Here is a 23,110-nt window from a genome sequence, read left to right on the forward strand (position 1 = left end):
CGGCCCGAAGAAATGGGGCCAACTGAGCACAGGCTGGAACCTCTACAGCTCCAAGCCAAAGTAAACCTTTCCTCTCAGTAGATTCCTTCAGGCATCTGTTACAGTAACAGGGAGCTGACTCAGGCATTCATCCAAAGTCACAAACGGTCAAGGCTGAAGATGACAATCCCAGGCTTGCCCAGGGCTCAGGCCTGAAGCAGCTGCTTCCCGCCACTCCCATTGGTTGTCGATCTGCCTGTGGACCAAGGACTCCCTGGTCAAGATGGCACATGTTCGGCTGGGCCTACCCCAGCTGCCCCGATGGCTTCTGTTCACAAAGAGCCGCCTCCCTCAGCCCCTGCAGTGCCCCCACAGTGGGCGATCTGTAATTGCTTGTCGCCGTGGTGGCTGTGAGTTCTGCCAGTGGAATAAGGTTAGCTGCGCTTCTGCCAAGAATTCCACACCTGGTGCTCCGTGAACAAAGCCAGGCTGAACACACACGGGGAGGGAGCCGGACAGAGATCACCAAGGCCTTCTTGCCTTCACTTACACATTATGAACCCAGGCTTGGCCTCAGTGCCACGGAGCCTCGGAGAAGACGAATTAAACTTCAGGACAAAGCCAAGTGCAATGGTGTAATACCCAAGCAACATGAATAGAAGAGAGCAAGCAGGAAAAGCGAGCTTTTGCAGAGTAATGACAGCACAGACACGGGCCTACGGAATAGCAGACATGGAAACTTAAGGAGTATTAGAGAGAGAAAAAACAGGTCAAGGAACTGGATTTCTCAAGACCATTTTCATTTAAGTATTTGCACGAAATATGAGCAGAACGGAAGATCCTGAGGTACAGTTTCCCAGGACCGCATGTGTGTAGGTAGACACGTTAACCTGGCTACCGTTACACACACTGTACTTCCAGTGGTGATGTGTAAATCAAAGGATGACCAATGGCTTCCATTCAGTAATTTCCGGATATATCTATACCGGCATGTATAGAAAACAGATCTATAAAATACTATATATATACATATATATATATATATATATATATATATATATATATATATATATATATATACGTGTGTGTGTGTGTGTGTGTGTGTGTGTGTGTGTGTGGCTGGGAATGTGGTTTAGTGGTAGAATGCTTGCCTAGCCCTGGGTTCAATTCTTCAGTACCACAAAAACAGAAAAAGCTATAAGTGGCGCTGTGGCTCAAGTGGTAGAGTGCTAGCCTTGAGCTGAAGAGCTGAGGGACAGCGCCCAGGCCCAGAGTTCAAGCCCTATGGCTGGAAAAAAAAATAAAAATACAAAATACGTATTTTTTTAAATAATGAAGACGTGAACTTTCCTAGGACTAACACAGGATGTGGATCCGCCATCTTGAGACCTTCCACTGCTTGCAAGCACTGCAGAGGTAATGGTACACACTCGCACACACACACACACACAGACACAAGCTCTCACACACATGCAGGGATACATGAATGCAAACATGCAGGTGAACACATATGCACATTCACTCCTATGTTCCCTGCAGAGGCAATGGTGTACACACACGCACACACTCACGCACGCACACACTCACACGCACACACACACATGCACTCACACACACACACACGTGCGCACACACACGCACACACACATGCACTCGCACACACACACGCACTCACTCACACACACGCGCACACACACGCACGCACACACACTCACACGCACACACATGCACTCGCACACACACACGCACTCACACACTCACACACACGCGCACACACACGCACGCACACACACTCACACGCACGCACACACACTCGCACTCACGCACACACACAGACACAAGCTCTCACACACATGCAGGTGAACACATATGCACATTCACTCCTATGTTCCCTGCAGAGGCAATGGTGTACACACACGCACACACTCACACGCACACACACACGCGCATACACACTCACACGCACACACATGCACACACACATGCACACACACGCGCGCACATGCACACACACGCACACACTCGCACACACGCACACACACTCGCGCACACACACGCACACACACGCACACACGCACTCACAGGCACACGCACACACACACATGCACACACACACATGCACACACACACGCACTCGCACACACACGCACTCGCACACACACACGCGCGCACACACGCGCACACACACACGCACACACGTTCTCTGCAGAATCTCAGGCCCAACCCCAGACCTATCAAGTGAGAATTTGCCTTTCATCAAGATTCCTGAGCACTGCACACGCGTACTAAGCTTCTGGAAGCTCCCAGATAGAGAACACGCCGGTGCCCACCACCCCCTCCCGGAGTCAGGCAAGAAAGCATTTCCCCCTCTTGGTGCCCACCTCATCCCATCCTAACCTAACAGAATGGAAATTGATAGCCATAAACAAAACAATGCTCCCATTTCTAGTCAGAAAATGCTCTCCCCCGTCTACCGGGGAGGCTTTGGGAGGTCGTTAAACCTCTCCATTAAGCAAACAGCATGACCGAGAATGGCGGAGCAGGTGGCAGATGGCTGGCAAGGGCTGCGGCGAGTGGGAAGCGGGCTGGGTCATTAAACCTCGCAGGTGGACAGGTGCGGCAGTCAGCCCTGCCCCGAGGGTGGTGGCAACGGCGGCGGCGGGCGGCCACCTCCCTGGGGGACCGTGCCCCCAGCCCACCTCCCCCTCTGGCTCCTCCCCTTCTTGTTGTTGCCTGACAGGGAGCAAGTGCGTCATTGTCGCACACACGTTAGAAGCGAGGACAGAGAGCCTCACATCGCAGATTCGCGGTGAAGACAGTGCCAGACACGGTGTGGAGAGCCGCTGGCGGGGAGCCTTCTCACCCTGCGTTTGTTCCCCGTCCCTCCTCACCATCCATTCCGAGGGGCTCGGGCTGGAGAGGCCGCAAACCAGGCCGGAGGCCTTGGCCACCGCTGATACCGACGGGACGGCTTCTGGAGCTACTGATGCCTGGATCCCATCTGCTGAGACTCGGACCTCACCGGCTAAAGGATCTCTAGACGATTCTCATGTAGGACCACAGCCATGAGCCCAGCCATCACGGGAACCTGTGGATTCCTCAAAGCTTTTCTAAATGGAACAAAAATCGCATTACTTCTCTCCTGCCCCATTAATTGAGTGATTACTACACGAGCAGAGGCAGAGTTAATTGCTTTATGTACGCAGTTTCATTTAATTCTCGTCATCTCTGCACGTGCAGGATTAGTCCCCTCGTTCGTCAGCTGAGGAAATGGCGGCACGGAGGGTTAATTGGTCACCTGACGTCCCACGGCACGGCTCCCAAACGGCAAAATTGGGATTTGACCCCCAGAGCCATCTGGCGCTAAGCTTTAATGAGCCATGGCGGAGTTTGTTCTGGGGAAGAGATCCCAGTGGTGTGGAGCGAGAAGCCACGTCCTTCACCGGGAGGTGGGTGGAGAAAAGGGAGGGAAAGAGACACAGAGGAGAGCCCCAGGTGAGCAGAGACATGCTGCCACTGCCGACAGCCAGCCTTCAGGGAGGGGCCAGCGGCCATCAGAGACCCCACCCGCACATGCTGAGCCCCAAGGAACACTGATGGCAGGAGCAGGAATCCATGGCACAGGGGAGGGGAAGGGGGGAGGGGGGGCCAAGCTTGGGGACAAAACCTCAGCAACGTAGTCTTGTTTGGCAAGACTTCCCTGTTAAGGGAGTTCCCAGCTGCTAGTACCAAACCCCATCTTCAGTGTCTGGGTGGGAAGCTACATAGTCAAGCCCTCACACCCCCCCACCAGCCCCCCCCCCCACCTCCTGCCAGGAAAACTCACCAGGAGCTTAGTACAGGACTAGTTTCAAATCACAGAGCCCAAGTAATTTATACCACAACTATGGAGACAAAGATATCACAGCCATTGGTAAAAGACTTAGGAGCAAGTCCAACCAATTGCCTATCTGGAAACATAGAAGTTATTCAAAGAAAAAGAAACAGGATGAAGATACTAACTTCAGAAGATGGCTGTGGGCCTCCCTGGTCGTGGGGGTGTGGTGATAATGACAGAGCGTAGCCACTGGTTAAGAGTCGAGCTGTTCGAGGTACTGGTTTCCTGGCTGTGTTTTATGTCCCTCCAAGCCTTCGGGATGTTACGCAATGAACCAACACCCCAAGGCCTATCGGGCTCTCTGTAAAATGTGAGCCATTGATGATTTGGAACAAAATCACGGTGACCGTCTTGCCACCTGGCAAAGGCCCTAAGCAGAAGGCGCGGCCTCTGAGGCCGAATCTGGCCCAGGGGAGACCACTGCCTGCCCCTTGACTGGGGAGGGGCGGGAGGCTCGGACAGGCTGGCATGGGAGAAAGGCAGGAAGGAAGTTGAAGCCCAGTCCGCTAAAGGCTGCTTTCCACCTTCCCCCGAGGCCGCCGCCGCCATCTGCCCTGCCCCTCCCCCTGGGCTGTGAGCTGAACATGGCCCTCCCGGAAACGTGCGTGCGTGGTCATCGGGGCAGGGCCAGCGCCATCCACAGCACGAGACCCCAGGCGGCTCAGGACCTACCAACGGCCCTGCGGCCGGCCCAGAGCTGTTTCTATGACAATGGCACTCCCCTGTCCTTCAAGAAAGTGACTTCGGGCCTCCATCTGGGCCCAAGCCCCGCCTGCAGCACGCTGCAGCCCCTGAGATCGGCCAGGGCCCCTGTGGGAGGAGGAGTCCGTGGGGGTCTCGTGCCACCAGCAAGTGCATGGCTGGCTGGCCTCCCTGAGCGTGGGGGTTTGAGCGGCGCGTGGACACCTAAGGCCCGGGAAACAGATTTAGAAATCATCACTTCCGGAAGGCCAGAGAAAAACTGGACTGTGGCATTTCAACTGCCTGTGGTGCACGAGGCGCAGCCAGCACCGCGGCTGGTCCCACAAGCCCTGGCTCGGGGATGATCACCCACTTCCCTTCCAATCGTCCTTGGTGATGTGACACAGAAGAGCTACCGTGCAGGGCAGAAAATAAGCACCGCGTTCACGGGGGCTCTTTCTACCACAGCCTGCTTCTTCTGACGAAAGGAGCTGAGGGAGGCTCCCCCCCATCCTCTGATGATGATTTTTTTTGTCGGTTGTGGGGCTTGGGACGCAGGACCCGGGCGCTGGCCCCTCAGCTCTTCAGCTCAAGGCGAGCACTCTGCCACTTTGGGCCACAGCACCACTTCCGGTTTTCTGGTGGTTCGTTGGCGGTAAGAGTCTCATGGACTTTCCTTCCCGGGCTGGTTTTGAACTGAGATCCTCGTATCTCAGCCTCCTGAGTAGCTGGGATGATGTCTGCCAGGTCCCAGAGTGCACCGAAGCACCTCGTTCTGAATGCCTAGCCTCCAAGATTCGAGGTTCAGCAGAGGTAACCAAGAAACCTGCATTCTGATCAGCCCTCGGGCCCAGCCGCGGGTGACTCTGAAGCCAGCAGCTGCTTGAGGACACCTTGTCCGTGGCAGTCAGCAATTCAAAGTGACACCCGAGCTATGGTGGTCCCATTACAGCAGAGAGGAGCTAGAGGTGGGACTCGAACTCTGGACCCACTGAGCAAGCAAGAGCTAGTCAGCACCAGACACTACACTGTCTGACGGGGGTCAGTCTGTCTTTGTTTTCATTTTAAGACTCAATGCAGGGGCTGGGAAGGTGGCTCAATGGTACAGTGCTGGCCTCACATGCATGAGGCCCTGGGTTCGATTCCTCAGCACCACATAAGCAGAAAAAGACAGAAGTGGCGCTGTGGCTCACATGGTAGAGCGCTAGCCTTGAGCTGAAGAGCTCAGGGACAGTGCCCAGGCCCAGAGTTCAAGCCCCACGACCACGACCAACAACAACAACAGCAACAAAAAGACTCAATGCAGAAAACTTGGTCAACAAAACACACACACACACACACACACACACACACACACACGGATGAAGAACATTAGCATTCGGGCGGTGTGGCTCAAGTGGTAGAGTATCTGCTCTGCGAGTGTGAGGCCCTGAGTTCAACCTCCAATACTGCCAAAAGCAAACAAAGGAAACATCCATAATCCCCCATGTGGCTATAAATACATTCTGACCTAGAATTCTTTTCCATCCCTGTGTTGTTTTTCTCCCCCGCCCCCTTCCAGGTCTAGGTATAAAAATATTTTCTTTTATTTTATAACAGCCATCACCAAATGGGATGAGAGGATCTGCTCACAGTGTCCTCTCACTTGGAAATATACTGTAAACATTTTCACATGTCAATAAATATTACTCTACAGCAACATCCTTGGTATGCAACTGTAAAAATAGAACACACAGCATCTCCAGCAACCGATACTAAAATCATCTCACAGACAGATTGTTAGCAAAGAGACCGTGGCACAGAAGGAAGCAAACACAAGCCCTCCTTTGTGCAGAAGCAAAAAGAACACTCACTATCTCTGGGAAGATGCGTAGGAACTCAGAATCATGGTTAGTTTACCCCAGTGGCAGCAAAGTATGCAGACACTCAGATTTATTTTTAATGTGTTTCCTTTTACATTATTAGTCTTTCTTTTCGTCTGCATGTAAGTCCTTCAGGAAATATTTAAAATCTACTTCTGAAAATCCTTTTTTTTTTTTTCTTTTTTTGGAGGCCTGCAATCCATTGCATCTCAGGCTGGGAACATAATGTACTGAGCCTGCCACTATTAGCTAGCTAAGTGATCCTTAATTTATCAAGTTGACTCTGGTACTCATAGCGAGGTAAACATCCTGGTACACAAATATGGACAGCCATTTGTGACTGTTCCCTGAGCTTTCAGTTCTCAGAAGTGAAGACGCCAGGACACGGGCTTTCTTGCTCTTATACATTCAATACAAATTGCCAAGGCCACTTTTAAATGGCTTCCCCAATCCACACATTCAAAAAAACACAAACTAGCCAGGTGCCGATCGACGGGTCGTGTCTGTCCTCCTACTACCACTTGGGAGGCTGAGACCTGAGGATCTCGGTTGGAAGCCAGCCTGGCAGAGAAGTCCATGAAATGCCTATCCCAAATTAACCACAAAAAGCCAGAAGTAGGGATGTGGGCTCAAGTGGTAGAGCATTCACCTTGAGCAACAAAAAGCTCAGGCCCAGGCCCAGAGTTGAAGGCCCTGGACCAGAAAAAGAAAAGAAAACAAAGAAGGAAGGAAGGAAGGAAGGAAGGAAGGAAGGGAGGAATGAAGGGAGGAAGGAAGGAAGGAAGGAAGGAAGGAAGGAAGGAAGGAAGGAAGGAAGGAAGGAAGGAAGGAAGGAAGGAAGGAGGAAAAGTAGAGGATGGTAGTTGCTCACCCTTAGGGGGCACCTCAGTCCCCTGGAGAGGTAACTGGCCCTCACGTCCCCCCAGGTCTGACACAGGAAGAGTGCAAAACCTCCTGATCCTTGCCCTTGACCACACACTGAAACCACCCAGAGAGTTTAAAAGAAGAACGCCTAAGCCTGATTTAAATAATCTGGGGTGCAGCCTAGCTTCTGGGGCTCACATCACTTCACCCAGGGCCTGACATGCGCGGCCATGGATGGGAACCACTGGACTGGGGTGAACTCCTTCGGAACCTGTTTGGGGTACTTGCCAGGTTCGTGATTTTTGAGCAAAGTAATCGCTCTGAGCAGCTTGGCTTTCTCGCCTTTGAAGTACAAGGTGATCATCAATGATGAATTCATACCACCCGTGTTTATTATGAGACATCTTGTACACAGGAGGTATTTAATGAATGTTCACTCCCTCTCGTTCCCAACCCTTACAACATTGAGCTTTTTTTTTGTTTTGTTTTGTTGTTTGTCGGTCGTGGGGCTTGAACTCTGGGCCTGGGTGCTGTCCCTCAGCACTTCAGCTCAAGGCGAGCGCTCTACCACTTGAGCCACAGCGCCACTTCTGGTTTTTCTGGTGGATTATTGGAGATAAGTCTCACAGACTTTCCTGCCGGGGCTGGCTTTGAACCTCGATCCTCAGCTCTCAGCCTCCTGAGTAGCTAGGATGACAGGCGGGAGCCACCGGCGCCCGTCAGCATTTTTTTTTTTTTTAAATCAGCTGATGTTGCCTTTAGCCCAAACTCCAGCTTCTCCTCCAACCAGGAAGAACAAAAGTTATTTGTTCCCCTTGTAACTATTCCAGAAAGAGCTGCAGCGCGAGGCCCCGTAGCCACGCAGGATTCTGCATTCTGGGAGCAGAGCGGGCCTCACAGTTGGTGCCCTGACTCCGCTCTCGGAACAGCTCTCCACTTGAGATTAATGTTCTGCTCTAGCTGCGTGAGACTCGAATGCTTTCTGAACGTTTTGTACTGTGCCCCGCAAATTGGGTAATCGGTCCTGCCCGGGAGGAAGCCCAGCGAATGCCTCCCTGGCTCCTGGCAGAAGAGTTAATACAAGGACAAGAGTAAGGAGGCAGGCAGGAAAGCAGCATGGCCGGCCCTTGACTCTAAGCTGGAGTCAAGGACAGATGGATCGGAGGCTCCTCCTTCCCCCTCAAAGCCCTGGGCAGGCGGCAGACACACGGCTGGACCCGGGCACCAGCGCCCCAGCCCACCATGCACGGTAGGCAGGCAGCCGGCCCTGTCGATGGTTGTTTTTCCGAAGGTGTTCTCCTCTCCCTCTTCTCCCCAGGCAAAAAGTGTATCTCCTGACTCCCATGGGTTCCGATCGCTCTGCTTTGCTGCCTGTGGTGTCTGGGGATGGTTCCCTGGACCTCCTGGAGCCCTCTGCAGAGTTCACGGGAGACTGGGCTGCACACACCCACAGCCCGGGTGCGGCAGCCACGTGACGGCGTCTTATTAGCCAAGGCCCACCGGTCACACGCCTGCGCTGGGCACGTGGCAAGCGTCCGCTCCGGAGGCCCGTGAGAACAGATGCACGGAGAGACGGAGGCACCGTAGGGAGAGCGGCGGGGCCTGCAGCCCGGCCCGCAGGGGTGAAGCCTGCCTGGACACGCAGCAGGAGAAAGGCCAGGCCGCCCAGCTGCCCTCCTGGTTCTCCATCTTGGTACCAGAACATCAGGCTGGCTGGATGGAGGGAGGAAGTTTGTCAACCCCCACTTCCGATGTGGGGGAGACAAGGGCTCACTCTGCAGCCAGGGCTGGTTTTGAACTCACAATCCTCCGGCCTGGGCCCCCCGAGCGCCCGGACGGCAGCCCGGTGGAAGGAGGCCGGTCTCATGTTTGAAGTTGTCGTACACAGGGGTGTCAGTCCAACCTGCCAGATGACGGTACGACGCGCCCCTGGACCCATGTCACCGCCTTCCTCATTGCCCTCATCTCTCCCAACTCCACTCCTCAATGACACTGAAGATGACGACTGCAGCCTCTCCATCCATTCCCCCGCTACCCCTCCTCTTCCTCCACACCGCAGGCTCCGGCCTGCTGGGTCTCCTTTTTGTCAAACTGTAAGTTCGTGGTTCAGAGGGGTTATACCACCGGAACTCTTCCCCGCACATACCACCCGCACGTTATTGTGTTCGTGTGAACATGCAATATGGGCCTGTAGATGTTTGCCTATTTATTTATCATCTAGATCCAACTTCCACATAGGAGAGAAAACATGTGTCATTCGTCTCTGGGTTTGGGGTTTTTTTTCTTGTTGTTTTTTGTCGGTACTGGGTCTTGAACTCGGGGCCTGAGCCCTGTCCCCAAGCTTCTTCTCTGTTAGGTGAAAGGTGCATGGCCTCCTGCGTGTCACAGGGGAAGCAGGGGCAGGCCAGGGCCCATACCGTGCCGTGCGGAGGGACATTAACCCTGAGCGCCGGTCACAATGATGAGGATTGGTGAGCAGTGTCCCGATGCCAGCAGTGACTGAATCCCAGACACAGTCGCTTTGGCTGTAGAGCCCCTGGCCAGCCTCGGCCTGCCAAGAAGAGCCAGCTAGCAGGTAGTCACAGAGGAAGACATAGTCTCACGCTCCAGATCCAGGGATTTTGCTTCCACTGGACGCACCGGTGCCAGAGGACACTGGACTTGCTGCAGCCCAGAGTGGGAGGAAGGACAGGGCCCTCAGGGACAGAATGGATAAGCGACCTGCGGGAACTTTGCGAAGGCTTGCTGCACACCTGCCAGCCCCCCCCCCAAGGATGGAGCGGCAGGAGCACCCCCCCCCAGAAAGACCCACACGCCGCCCTCCACCCTCCAGGGCCCTATGAGAACGCCGGGCAACGCTGTGTCCGCAGCCTGACCGCTCACCGCAGCCTGAGCCGGGCAGGGAAGGCTCCCGTCTCCAGTTCGTTTTTTTGCCTTTTTAATTTAGATGAGGTCTAATACTGGGAGTGCTTAAAGGGCGTGGAGGTCGGGAGGTCGAAGCCGAGGAGGTCTGATCGGAGAGCACATTGAGAGGACAGGATGGGAAACAAAGCCAGAAGCCGCGCTCAGAACGAGGGTCCAAGGGTCGTCGGACACCCCGAGTCCCACGCCAGGAGCCCAAGTGTGGGAGCCGCAATGCCCTCCTCCCAGGACGCACCAGCGTGGAGGAGGAGGTGAAGAGAACACGCACGCACGCACACACACCACGGAAGAATGGACGTATTCCAGATCGCCAAGCCCCATTCCTGCGCCCCATTTCGTCTCTGCCTGTGAACCCCCAATCATAATCAAAAAGGCAACCACCGTAAGTACCTATTGACTAAAGCTAACTGGCAATGGAACCGTTCTACAAGGCTGAGTGCTCTGCCTCGGGGCCAGCAGAGGCTCCCGTGTCCATCTGTCCATCCATCCATCCATCCAGACATCCATACATCCATCCATCCATCCGAGAGGATGAAAAAGGAAACGGTGTGGGCTTGAGGTCGCTAAGACATTCCTGGAAGCCCAAGCCACAGTTCTGACTCCCGGCCCCCATCATTCCACCTTCCTTCTGCTCTACCATAGCTGGAAGCAAAAGCATGACCCCTTCATCAATGCCCACTTTTCTCGTTGGCCAAGTACAGCCCAGGGTAACCAGGTGCTGTCTTGTATGGGGACAGCATTCGGGGATAATTACACCGGGTCTTGAAACAACTGAGCTATGTCCTTCATGGTCCGGCTGCGTCTCACAGCCCTTCCCCAGCTCTCTGCAGACAGGAGTGGCTGGGGAAGCAGAGCCTGGGTGCTCTGCCCTTCAGCTGCATAGTGCAGGCCTCCGGGCCTCCGCTTCCTCGTCTCCACAGTTGGGTATTAACCTAATACACCCAGGATCCGTGTCCGAATGAACAGACCATTGCCCTGCATCCTCCCAGGGTGCAGAAGGAAGTTGGGAAGCACCGCATTAGCATGTAATAAAGGCACGCTCGCCATATGCTAGAGACTTAAAGAAAGAGACAATCTTTTGCGGCAGGGCAATAACGACTTTCACGTCCAGAAAAGAGGATGCCCAAAGAGCCCTCTCATATGCCCACGGTAAGCTTCGGCTCCTCAGTGTACCTCTCCCACCCCCCAGAGGCCCAAAACACCACAGGCCTGGGTCCCAGTCCCTGGTACTAGTGCAAGGTGGTGACCTCAGTGGGTGGGGCCTAGGGGGAGGAAGTTATTGGCGTTGCTCCCTTGAAGGGATATGGCCATCTTGGCCACTTCCTGACTCAATGCTTTGCTTTCAGGCTACCTTGAGGTGAACAGATCTCCACCACCAAGCCATTCACCATGATAGATATGCAGAGGGGTGGGGTAAAAGGGGGGAGGAGGCCGAGTGACCATGAATTGAGAACTCTAAAGCCATGGATGAAATTAAATTCGTCCTCCCCTATCAAGTTCGTTTGCTTGGGTGTCTGGCCACAGCCGCAAGATGCTAAGGCACCCATGGTTCACACATGTCAGCTGAGAAGGGAGTGGATACGAAGAGATGGGGTTCCCCGCAGGTCTTCTGGTCCCCATATCTTTTCACTCTGTTTTCTGGACCAAAGTGCTCAAAGCAAGGAAATGCCAAGGTTGTATCTGGCATCTGGGCATTTTACTCATGTCTCCTAAAATTAGTCCTAAACACCATCGGGCTTGATAGAGATCAGAAAGCAGCGTGCGTAATTCTAAACAGCCTTGCCTTGCCCCAAACACTAACCTATGTTCTTTAAGTGACCCGACTCTCAAGAACAAGGCTTGCTTTCGCTGGGGCTACCTGTGTAGAAATGTTTCTCCTAGTTCAACCAGGGCCAAGGGAGAGGGAGAGGAGAGCAGGGGCCAGGAGAAGCTGAGGACAGCTGACGGGAGGTACCAGCCTGATGCAGCCGACACGGGGACAGGCTGTTCCAGAAACAGGATGACAATTAATGGGAAAAATCTGCTCTCCCAGCACTGCCAAACACGCTGCCCCACCCCAGCTGCCCCCAGGCCTCCATCAGGGAAGAACAAGCCTTCCCTTCCCTTCATGGCCTGATGTGTTCTCACGTGGAAGGGGGAAGAGCTAAGGAAGCTCCTTCCCAGGTAGAAAAGAATAACATTACACACGTGAGTGCCAGTCCTCAAAGCCAAAAGCCCAAGGATTACCCCGAGGTAGAAGGCACTGAGCCACTCAGCCCATCTCATGTGAACCTGCACAGCTCTGTTTAACACATGGTCAGCGCTGGCAGATAACAGGCCACAAGTCAAGATGTTTCTGTTCTTATTTGGTGTTAAGTCATCAAACTCCATCCCCTCTTTTAATTTCCTGTGTGTGTGTTTCTCTTGGACAAAATGTTTTAGCTGGTTCGAGAAAACCTGGCTTGGAACGGCCGTCATTTCAGTTCATCAAAAGCAGAGTTACACAGCTGGCCGCCGCTGGCTCACGCCTGTCATCCTAGCTACTCAGGAGGCTGAGATCTGAGGATCAGGGTTCAAAGCCAGCCCGGGAAGGAAAGTCCAAAGTGAAATACCAGAAAACCAGAAGTGATGCTGTGGCTCAAAGTGGTAGAGCACTAGCCTTGAGCAAGAATGCTCAGGGACAGCGCCCAGGCCCCGAGTTCAGGCCGCATGACCAACAACAACAACAACAACAAAAGCAGAGTTACAGAAGAAGACTCCTGGAAAACTAGAGAAGTCTGCCCTTCTGTCATTCAGTGTCTTCTTAGAATATCAGCGTTCTGAGCATATCATAAAATGAATATACTAGTCTCCCATAAATCCACCTTCAACCGTCACTGTGGACAAACACATTAGCGTTTGCACGTGGATGTCACTACTGGACATTCCTTCAGTCCCTGAGTCCCGAGGTCGTGACCCCCACACAGCCATACAAGCTCATCTTCCTGCATCTCACAGGGACCTTTATCCACTCCTCCCCACCCACCCCTGCCCGACCCTCAGCCCCCCCCCCCCCCACACACACACACGGAAACCCCAGCTGTGAGCACTGATGGAAAAACCTAACGTTTCTCCTTTGGAACTGGCACCCAGTCTCCTCTCGGCGGCTGGGTTCCATCCACCCCTGTGACGGGACAGGTGGATGCTAATGCGCCATGTTAACCCCGCTCATGCCCGGCCCCTGGCCCCAGCCTTGGCAGGGTGCCACCTCCCGCCACCCCACCCTGCCTTTCACGGGGCTGCGCGCTCCATGCGTGGGGTGGCAGCTGGCCAACGGAGGGAGAGACCTGGTGTTGCTCTTGGCATCGGCTCCGGAACTCTGTGTCGGGCTACGGGCGGAAGGAACTGCCCTGGCGCCGGCCGGTTTTTGGCGCCGGCGTCCACCAGTCCGTGTCAGGCTGGGTGGTTCCTTCCCAGCCGGACTCCCAACACCGCATCCTCTTCATCTGCCCCGGAGCCCAACCTCCGTCACAAAACTGTCCCCAGCACAGCAGCCCCTCTGAGCAGCGGCTCTGTCGGCACGCATGGGCAAACAGCACGGCCCGTGGCTGGATTCCCACAGACCCCGGTGCGGCCTTCCGTCCTTCACTCCCAAGATCGAGGGTACAGACAAGGCTTTCCTCCCAGACCACATCAGCCCCAGGCCCCGAGTATCTCTCAGAGGACACCAGGAAATGACAACAGCATCTTTGGACCAGAGGAGAGCCCCGTGTTGCTCCCCCCAGAGACTCCTCGAGAGCCCTCCCCCACCACCTTACCCTTCATTCCAAATTTGGACCGTCGGCCATACTTGTTGATCATGATGAAGAGAACTACCAGCAGGACGCAGGCAAAAGCAGCCAGTCCAACCGCAATGGACACCTGTGAGGGCCAAACACAGACAGTCAGGACCGGTCACCGGAATCCCAGGGTCTTCAAAGTGCCACGCCTGCCCAGGAGGAAACCATCCCAGCCTGAGGATTGGAATGACCAGAGTCCCGCCTCACACCTAGAACCTCACTACTGAATAAGAGCCTTAGAAGAAGGCATTTCTGAGACTCAGAGACAGCTTCTATCTTTGTTTTTAATTAAAAAATGGAAAATTAACCCCACTTGATTAGAGAAAAGTTCCACGATTCAATGTTCCTTTCACCTACAGGCCATTGTAGAGACACACAAGCAAATCTAGAGGAACTTCTATTATTTTAATTAGCCAGCAGGTTCTGTACCCTCGTGCCCTGTTATTCCTCTCTAGGAGGAGCTAGTAACGACTCTTTTGCTTGCCTTCCCAGAGAAAATCCGTCTTGCAGAGATCAGGGCTCAGAAAACCCACCCAGGAAGGCTCCTGGGCTGCCCAGACCTGCGCAGAAGGCAAGGGGCAGTTAACGGACTGGCTAATTCCAACTCGTCCTTGGAGGCTTCCACACACAAGGAGAGCTGCATCCGTCAAATGAGGAAGGTCTCCTCCCAGGAGGTCATTCTCGCTTCCCTCTCGCTCGGTACCAAGGTCCCCAGGAAGGTAATATTTGGGAAAGCCAGCGGCTCGACGGCAACCCGAAAACCGTCTGGACAAGAACATGTTCCTCCTCCCCTAACAAGGGACTCACCCCAAAAGTGTCTTCCTCTGGCTTGTGGGTCACAGTGATGGGGGGCGTGGGGCTCACTTCAGAGTCTGAAAAGCAAACACACACACACACACACACACACACACAAAGAAGATTACATAGCTGATAGGGGCATGGGAGAGTCGCCCAGAGTCTCTGCCCGGCCCCTCCCCTCGACGCCAGGCCCTTCATCCACCCGGCCAGCTCCTAACTCTACCCAATGAGGGTTCTGGCCAGGATACAGGACTTGAAACGCAGGTGAGAAACCTTAGTGAGTTTTTCAGACACCCCCCCGGCTTTATCCAAACAAGTGAGATCCTCAGTAGGGGCCCGCCAGGACACAAAGACCCCCACCCTCGCCACGGCCAGATCCACCAGGTGGATCTCAGAAAACTCCCTGGGAGAAACTGCGGCCCGGGGCACTGACCCAGGGAAAAGCAGGCCCCAGACGGGACTGTCCCTTTCCCCCATTTCCTTCAGAGACCCTCAGTCATCCTGTAGGTGAGGATGACGTGGAAAGGGAGGATTGGGGTCTGGATTCGGTCGTTCATGGAAACTCTCAGAACGAAGGGGACTTACCGAAATCAAAGATGTCTGTGCTCTCTGAAAAAAAGAAGAAAGAAAAGACGAAGAGGTAATTATTCACAAAGGTCATTAAAAAAACAAAAACAGATGAGACCCGCTACGTCAGCCCCACCGTGACGGCCTCTCCCACTCTCCCAGGCCCCAAGCCCCGTCCCACAGCCTCACACCTGCACCCTTCTTCCCGCGGGGCAGTCGCTGCCTCTGGGGGAGGGAGGGGGCCGCCCTCCGGACAGGGACAAAACCAGAGAGGAGGCGGTCCATCCAGGAGCTGAGACCGGAAGTTAAATTCTAGTTCCCAGGCCAGCCGGTGCCCCCTCCCTGCTTCATGATCAGAGCAGCGGAGGCGCTGGGCCACGGGATGACGTGGCTCCCGTGGGTCCCTGGTTGCCCCACAGACCCTGCCCCTCCTACCGAGGGATGGGTGCTCTTTGAGCTTTGGTCTCTGGACCCAGATAGCCTTGGAAAATAAAGCTAGTCCTTAACTAGACATCGATGATGAGCTGGGGAGGTAGGGGGGAGAGAAAAGGGATACCGAGCGCTTCAGGCAACATGTACCAGGCCACTTTGGTAACCCTCCTCACATTTGGACCGCATTGTCTCGGCAAATCCCGAAGCGAGCTTGCCGAAATTAACTGGCTGCGTACCACTCATCTAAGAAGAGGCTTTGGTGGCAGTCAGATCGTAACCGACGGGCTCTGGGTGGGTCTACCAATCAATGGGAAGAATCTTCCAGATTCTTTCCCTCTCCAATAAAGGAGAATTTCCTGAAGACATGGACTACTGGGAGCTGGGGCTGGGGAAATACAAGGCGCACCTGGAACCGCCCTGGTTCTAGGAAGAAGGAAAGGGCTCAAGGACCCAAGGGGCCAGGGAAGAGGAAACGGGTGTCAGCGGAAAGGGACGCTCACGGTTTCAGGGTTGCCAGGCAGGATAATTTGCCATCGTGGATTGTCAAGGACCAAAACCCGTGTGTCCCCTCAAAATCCACACATTGAAGGTGCAACCCCCACTACTTCAGGATATCACTGTATTTAAAGACAGGGTCTTCAATTAAGTAGCTTAAGTAAAAAGAAGCAACTGTGAATTTGGCCTCTAATCCAGTAGGACCGGTGTCCTGATGAGTGAAGCCCAGCACAGACATCCACAGAAGGAAGGCCACGTCAGGACGCTGGGCGAAAGACAAGGGGACAAGGCCTCAGAAGACACTGACTTTGCCAACTCCTGGTCTCAGATGACCAGCCCCCAGAATCGTGAGGGGCAAGAGACAAGTTGCTACCCAATCTATGGCGCTCCCCTGTGATAATCCCACCAAACAAACACAGGAACGGCAAACATGCCCACAAAGCCACACAGATACAAATACGTCATTGAACAACAAAATGGCGAGGGCGGGGGGGGGGTGGAGAATGAGGGCTCTCCCACGGTAAAATCCCTACAAATAAGGTAGAAGAGGCGAGGATGGGAATAAAAAACCGAGCATTTGGTAAATTCCAAGCCTTTGCCAAAGTTGGGCAAGAATTCAGGCAAGAATCTTCGTGCTTAAATGTCGAAATGAGTTCACAAAAGGAATGAAGAGAAATAATCCGGGCAGATCTCAACATGCGATTCTTAGTAATTGCAAAAAGGGAAAGAGTCGCCGTAGCCAGGTGATAGCGTCAGCATCAGCCCCACGGTGGGGTCTGCTGGGACCCACGGCAGACCGGGAGGGGTAGAGCATGGCTTTGGTCGTATTGTCCCCAAGGGTGCGTAACTAACAACTCAGCCAGGTGGACACCGAGGCTCAGAAAGAGCAAACTCTGGGACCCAGGGACTCCCACATGTAAAGGGCTGGGTGGACCTTCTCCACCCTTCCTACCTGTCATGTCTGTGTGTGTGTGTGTGTGTGTGCGCGCGCGCGCGCGCGCGTGCGGGCGCAGAGGCTGCACGTGGGCAGCGGTGTGTCCCTGGAGGCTTCGACGCCAGGAAGAGGGCGTTGGGTCGGGTCGCGCGCCGCTCACCTGGAAAGGGCTCCTTGAGGAAGTGGCCGCTGATGGTCTGGTTGGCCGTGCCCAGTGGGTTCTTGACCACAAGGGTGTAGTTGCCGTTGTTGTAGTGCGTGGGCTTGTTGAAGAGCAGGCAGCCCTCGGCGACCTCGCCCTCCTGGTAGAACTCCACGTGGGTGATCTTGGACTCGCGCAGCGGCTGCCCGTTGTGGAGCCAGTGCAGGGTGGGCGGCGGGTTCCCGCGGACCACGAACTCGATACAGTGCTCCAGCCGCACCTCCGGCTCCTCCAGGCTCACCACGCGTGGGGGGTCTGGGTGGGGGGGAAGGCCGGCTGATGTCCGTGGCCCGCGGGGCCCCTGTGGCTCCCTCCACCCTGCGGGGCCCCTGTGGCCCCCCCCCCCGCCCGCCCCGGGGCGAGCTCTGGGAACGGGCCTGGGAGACAGCTCGACTCTCCTCCCACCTCACTCTGGAAAGGGGTGAGGGGAAGGGAGGTCCCGCCCCGCCCCACAGAGAGGAAGAGAACCCCCCGGGAGCTGGAGGGACCCCTGCCCTGGCCTCCTCTACTCAAGGTATTGTTAGGGGTTGGCCAGGGGCAAAACGGGCCCATCGGAAGCGCCTTGAAGAAGCGGTTGATTAGACGCACATCGGCTTCTCGGGGGCCGGGGGTCACTCACCAAGGGCTGACCTCTCAGTCATGCTACACGAGAGCTTCTACCCCCTCTCCAGCCTCTGTCCAACCTCCTCCTGGCCCCAGCCTCCCTCCCAGCCTCCTCCTAGGACTAGCTTCCTCCTGGCCCCAGCCTCCCTCCCAGCCACCTCCTGGCCTCTGCCTCCTCCTGGCCTCAGCCTCCCTCCCAGCCTCCTCCTGACCCCAGCCTCCCTCCCAGCCTCCTCCTGACCCCAGCCTCCTCCTGGCCCCAGCCTCCTCCTGGCCTCTGCCTCCTTCTGACCCCAGCCTCCCTCCCAGCCTCCTCCTGACCCCAGCCTCCTCCTAGCCTCAGCCTCCCTCCCAGCCTCCTCCTGGCCCCAGCCTCCTCCTGGCCCCAGCCTCCCTCCCAGCCTCCTCCTGACCCAGCCTCCCTCTCCCAGCCTTCTCCTGGCCCAGCCTCCTCCTGGCCCCAGCCTCCATGGCGGCCTCCGTGGTGGCAGGCACTCACAGTAGACGGTGAGGGGCACGCTGGCGTTGCTCATGCCCACCACGTTCTCGGCGATGCAGGTCAGGGTGAAGCCGTTATCCTCACTGGTCACGTTCACCAGGGTCAGGTTGATGGCGTGCACGTTGGTCCAGTTCAGATTTGTCTGAAAGCAGGAATCCAGAGACCGTGGTCAGCACCCACGGGGCACCTGCGGAGCTCACGGGAGAGCCGTGGGGGCAGGCGGGGCGTCTCACGGAAGCGCCCGGGCCGGGCGCCACAGTGCACAGTCACAGATCGCGTGGCCCTCACCCCGCCACGTCACGAGAGAGGACACGGAGGTGCGGAACGGTTGCGATCGCACGTGTCAGGTCGAAGTGGCCAGAGCCGGGCCCGAGGCTCCGTGTCTGTCCCGCGGGGACAGAACCAACTTCCCGCGGTTGTCTGTGACTGCAGGGTGGTGGGCCCCGCCTCGGTCGCCCTCCGGAGCCCGTGGAGCTCACCTGGTGGGTGTTGATGGACTGCAGGCCGGTGACCATCCAGTCCACGTCGGGCAGCGGCGACCCGGAGCCGTTGCAGGTGATGACAGCATTATCCCCTTCGCGCACCGTCAGGTTCACGTGGCTCACGCTGATCTCGGGGAGGTCTGGGAGCAGAGGAGAGGCGGGAAGGGTAGACGCACAAGCAAATGATGCCACTCGGGCAAGCTCCGTCCGCAGGTCAGCGGTGGACCTGCGAGCCTGGCTCAGGGATGACTCTGTTGTGGTTTGTGGTTGTTTCTCAGTGGCCGTGGGGGCCTGAACTCAGGGCCTGGGCACTGTCCCTGAGCTCCTTTTGCTAGTATTCTACCACTGTGCAGCCACAGCGCCACTTTGGTTTTCTGAATGGTCCATTGGAGATGAGAGTCTCACGGAGGTTTCTGCCCGGGCTGGCTTTGAACCGCCATCCTCGGATCTCAGCCTCCTGAGCAGCCAGGATGACAGACAGGCGTGAGCGCCCTGGCCCTGTGATGAATCTTCAAACGACCTGCTGAGATGCCTCGGCCCAGAGTCCCTGCAGGCCTCCAGGGACCGACCGCAGCCCAGGCCCTCGCTCGCTCCCGCACCGGGGATGTGGCTGTCCAGCTACTCAGCGCTGCTTTTGTTTAAAACGTGCGTGGTGGGGACCTTCCCCCCGGCAGCTTGCCCAAGACACAGGTGCCCGGGCCTGTCGCCAGACACCGGGCTTTCCTAGAGCCTGCTCTTGGGCCCTGAAATCTACGGTCCCATGAGCCTCTCCGAAGCTCGCCCGGGGGGGGGGGGGGGGGGATGGACGGACGGACGTCTCTGAGGCAGGCAGGGGCGCTTCCTTACCACACTGGCTGATGTTCATCTTGAAGAGCGGGAGCTGTGCGCCGTCGGGGCCGATGCAGTAGAGGCTCTGGGCGTTCAGCCTGGCCTCCCCCTGCTCCTGCCACAGCTGCATCCATCGAATATCACAGCTGCAGTTGAAGAAGTTCTGCTCCAGCCTCCTGCAGGCAAGAAGGCAGGGGGAAGAATCCCTGAACCCAGGACGGCCCCGTTTCCCCATTTCCTCTCGGGGGTGGAGACCCAGCCGCCCCCCCCCCGCCCCCATGCGGGAAGCAGGGGTTGAGCTGAGCGAGGTCAGGAAGGAAGAAAAAAGAATCATTTTGTTTTAAAACGGATGATCTCATTTTAATTAACATTAGCAAGGAGACCGTCAGAAGCCCTGAGCTGTTCTTCATCTCCGATTTCTCCAGCCCCTGCCCATCTCACCGAAAGTCGTAGCCATGACCATTCTCCATCGCCTTTCTGAGCTCACCTCCTACCTCCTCCCCCTCTCCTCCTCCTGCGCATTCACTAATACAACCCGGGCAGGCCTGCTTCAGGACCTTGGCACCTGCTGCTCCATCTGCCTGCCAAGCTCTACCCAGCCTATCTAACCAGACTGGCTCTGCTCCCACTCCTGCTCCCCCACCCTTCTTTCTAGAATTTGTCACCACCCGGGACAGCTTCGAATAGTCCAGTTTGTGTCTCTCCGATGATAAAACATTCAGATTATAAAAAATTCAGCTCAGAGGCATAGTCTATTTTGTTCATTGCTGAATCCCCCAGTACCTAAAGCATAAATTCTTCCTGAACGAAACTAGAGGGAAAGAGCGCGAACGAAGGAGATTTCCCCGGGGCAGTCGGTGGCTAGCTAATTCCAAGATATATTCAAAGTCCGGCCTGGGACCAACTCTCCTCCTCCGTGAGTTCAACGAGTCTTTAATAAGCACCTGTTTGCGCTCTGGCCCTGGGTTGAGTGCTGTTAATACAGAGACAATGGTCCCTGTCCCAGGAGCACTTGGCCTGGTGAACAAGGAAGAGCCAAATTCACAGCCCAGGTTCTCCTCCGGTTTCCCTTGTGACAAGCCGCATCACCTCCCTCCTGGATGGGGTTACTTGGAGGACGTGACCTGTGCCCATCGATCCGAACACCTCTTACGGCACAGGCCCCCGGAAGGCCCTAAGGCCTGGATCGTTAGGGGAACGCGATTTCCGGGGGCTCTAGAGGGAGTCGACCGGGCAGAGAGCGCTCGGGTCACCACGCTGAGACCCTGGATATTTTTGACAGCTGGCAGATTCCAAAATAGTTCTGCGTGCATCCGCACTTAGCGGCCTTCCGGAAGGAGCGAGCCAGGGCCAGGGGTTGGGGGAAGGGCACTGGTGCCTCATTCAGAGCAAGGGCACCCCATGGAGAGGACCCTCACTCACCCCCCACCGCTGGCCATCCGCACCCCTGGGGGCCAAATCGCCTGTGAGTCCCTCTGCACCCAGTGTCCTTGCAGAAAAAGGGGGGCAAGGGGCGCCAGACCTGGCAGATGCTCCTCTGCCGCAGGGCAGACCACAGACCAAGCTCGGTCTGTCCCGACTTTGAACCTCACGTGCTTCCCGCCCCTTCTCCCCCCTCGCAGAGTTCTGCGGGTGCCCAGGAGACTCGGGAAGGGGTAAGCGGGGACCGCTGGCTTCAGGGGTCCACGGAGGCAGATGCGGGGGGGAGCAGGGGAAGGACAGAGACGGGGATGGTGGTAGATGAGAACGGGAAAGCACAGGGACCCGTGGAGCTCACCCAGGAGGTGGAGGAGAGCACTGGGACCCCAGAGCTAAAGAACCAGCTAACGCCAGTTAGGATGACTCATGAGCAAGCACGCACGCGTGCGCGCGCGCACACACACACACACGGTCACCAGGCACGGGTATGTGGTTTGTATATTTCTCAAAGAGCAATGATGCAGAGCCTGGCTTGGGGCTGCGTCCACTCAGAATAAAGGACAGGACAGGGAAGGGAAGGGAAAAGGAAAGAGAAAGGAAAGGAGAAAGGAAGGGGGTGGATTAATTTGCTGCCACTGCCGGGCTGGCTGGAGGACACTGCGGGTCCAGATGCCTGGCCATGTGGGAACTGACCCACGGCGGCCTGGTCTTTGCCAGCTGCTCGCCTAACAAGATGTGGCCCTCCATGATTAAACAGGTATGGAAAAGACCAGACAGGCTCCTGGCGTGGACAGAGCCAGTGCGTCCGGAGGCTGGTGGGAGAGCGAGCGGAGACAGAGGCCTTGGGAGGTGCCACGGCCCGGCGCATCTGGCTGACCTGAGCCAGGTAACACCCACTCCCTCCCATCTCCTCTCTCCAGGGCCGGGTATACAGGACCAGATCCAGCCCCAGACAGGCGCCTTGAGCTCTGGTCCTTCCATGCCAGCCAGAGTCCCTGGGAAACTGAAGAACCTCGGGGCTCTATGAAGAGAACAACGCCCACACACCCCATGGAGGCCTTTTTGGTCTTGACCGGAGCGCCTGGGCATCCTGCTGAGCCAGCCCGCAATCGCCTGTCCATCCTGGCAGCGGCGAGGTGGACGCGTCCTAGGTCTAAGCCAGGCTCCCATGCCGGAGAAGGAGACTCCAGACAGGGCTGGGGGGGGGGGGGGGTCTGCAAAGCCAAAGCCCGGCTGGCTCTCGCTCACTCTCCAAGCTCCATTCATAATTCAGGCAGCCCTCTCAATAACACGGCACCGACCGCTCCAGAGAAAAGCTCTGCAATGCCCAGCAGCCTTGCCCCCCCCACATGGCCTGCGGCCCCATCATAGGACCCCAGGGGCCCCCACGCAGATGAACTCAGGCCATCCAGGCCCCAGCACGCAAACACCCCGCTCCTAAGCCAAGGCAGTGGCAGCGTTTAAGAGCATCGATCCCTCTTCTCCGCACCTTCATTAGTGGTGAGGCCCACGGCCACACAGGGGCCACATGGAGAAAACGGGGCAGGGGAGGAGGAGGGTAACAAATCAGTGCCACTGTCACAGAACACACAACCCAGCCCTCCCAATGCAGCAGCAACGGCTGGAAGGGTGCACAGAACACTCTTCAGGGAACTGGTGGTATATCATCCATCTCCTGGCCTCCAAACAGTGATGCCCAAATCCAAGCCCCAGAATCTGTGAATATGTCACTCTGGTCTCAGTGTCCTCGAAGACAAAAACCAGTACGGGGGGGGGGGGGGGGGGGGAATGGTAGTCAGCCAGCACTGGTACCCATGAGTTCCCAGGCTGAATTGAAACCCCATTGTACAACTGTTTAAAGAAAAAAAA

At 56.1% G+C, this 23,110-nt stretch overlaps 1 protein-coding gene across 6 annotated transcripts in view; it reads right to left on the reverse strand.

The window, feature by feature from the left end:
- The window catches only part of Ntrk3 (neurotrophic receptor tyrosine kinase 3), a 231,840-nt gene that overhangs the window by 141,007 nt on the left and 67,723 nt on the right, over positions 1 to 23,110 (reverse strand). For 5 of the 6 annotated variants that reach the window (XM_042698524.1, XM_042698523.1, XM_042698522.1 and 2 more), the window contains exons 5-11: positions 19,841 to 19,998; positions 18,992 to 19,134; positions 18,513 to 18,654; positions 17,369 to 17,665; positions 15,366 to 15,389; positions 14,790 to 14,854; positions 13,962 to 14,064 (exon numbers count right to left, since the gene is read on the reverse strand). In XM_042698524.1, the coding sequence (XP_042554458.1) occupies positions 13,962 to 14,064; positions 14,790 to 14,854; positions 15,366 to 15,389; positions 17,369 to 17,665; positions 18,513 to 18,654; positions 18,992 to 19,134; positions 19,841 to 19,998 (932 nt within the window). The remainder of the gene's footprint in view (positions 1 to 13,961; positions 14,065 to 14,789; positions 14,855 to 15,365; positions 15,390 to 17,368; positions 17,666 to 18,512; positions 18,655 to 18,991; positions 19,135 to 19,840; positions 19,999 to 23,110) is intronic. The other variant, XM_042698525.1, reaches the window with a different exon arrangement.

Source organism: Dipodomys spectabilis, unplaced genomic scaffold (assembly GCF_019054845.1).
Source record: "Dipodomys spectabilis isolate Male_0828 unplaced genomic scaffold, ASM1905484v1 ptg000233l, whole genome shotgun sequence".
In the NCBI taxonomy this organism is placed as follows: Eukaryota; Metazoa; Chordata; class Mammalia; order Rodentia; family Heteromyidae; genus Dipodomys; species Dipodomys spectabilis.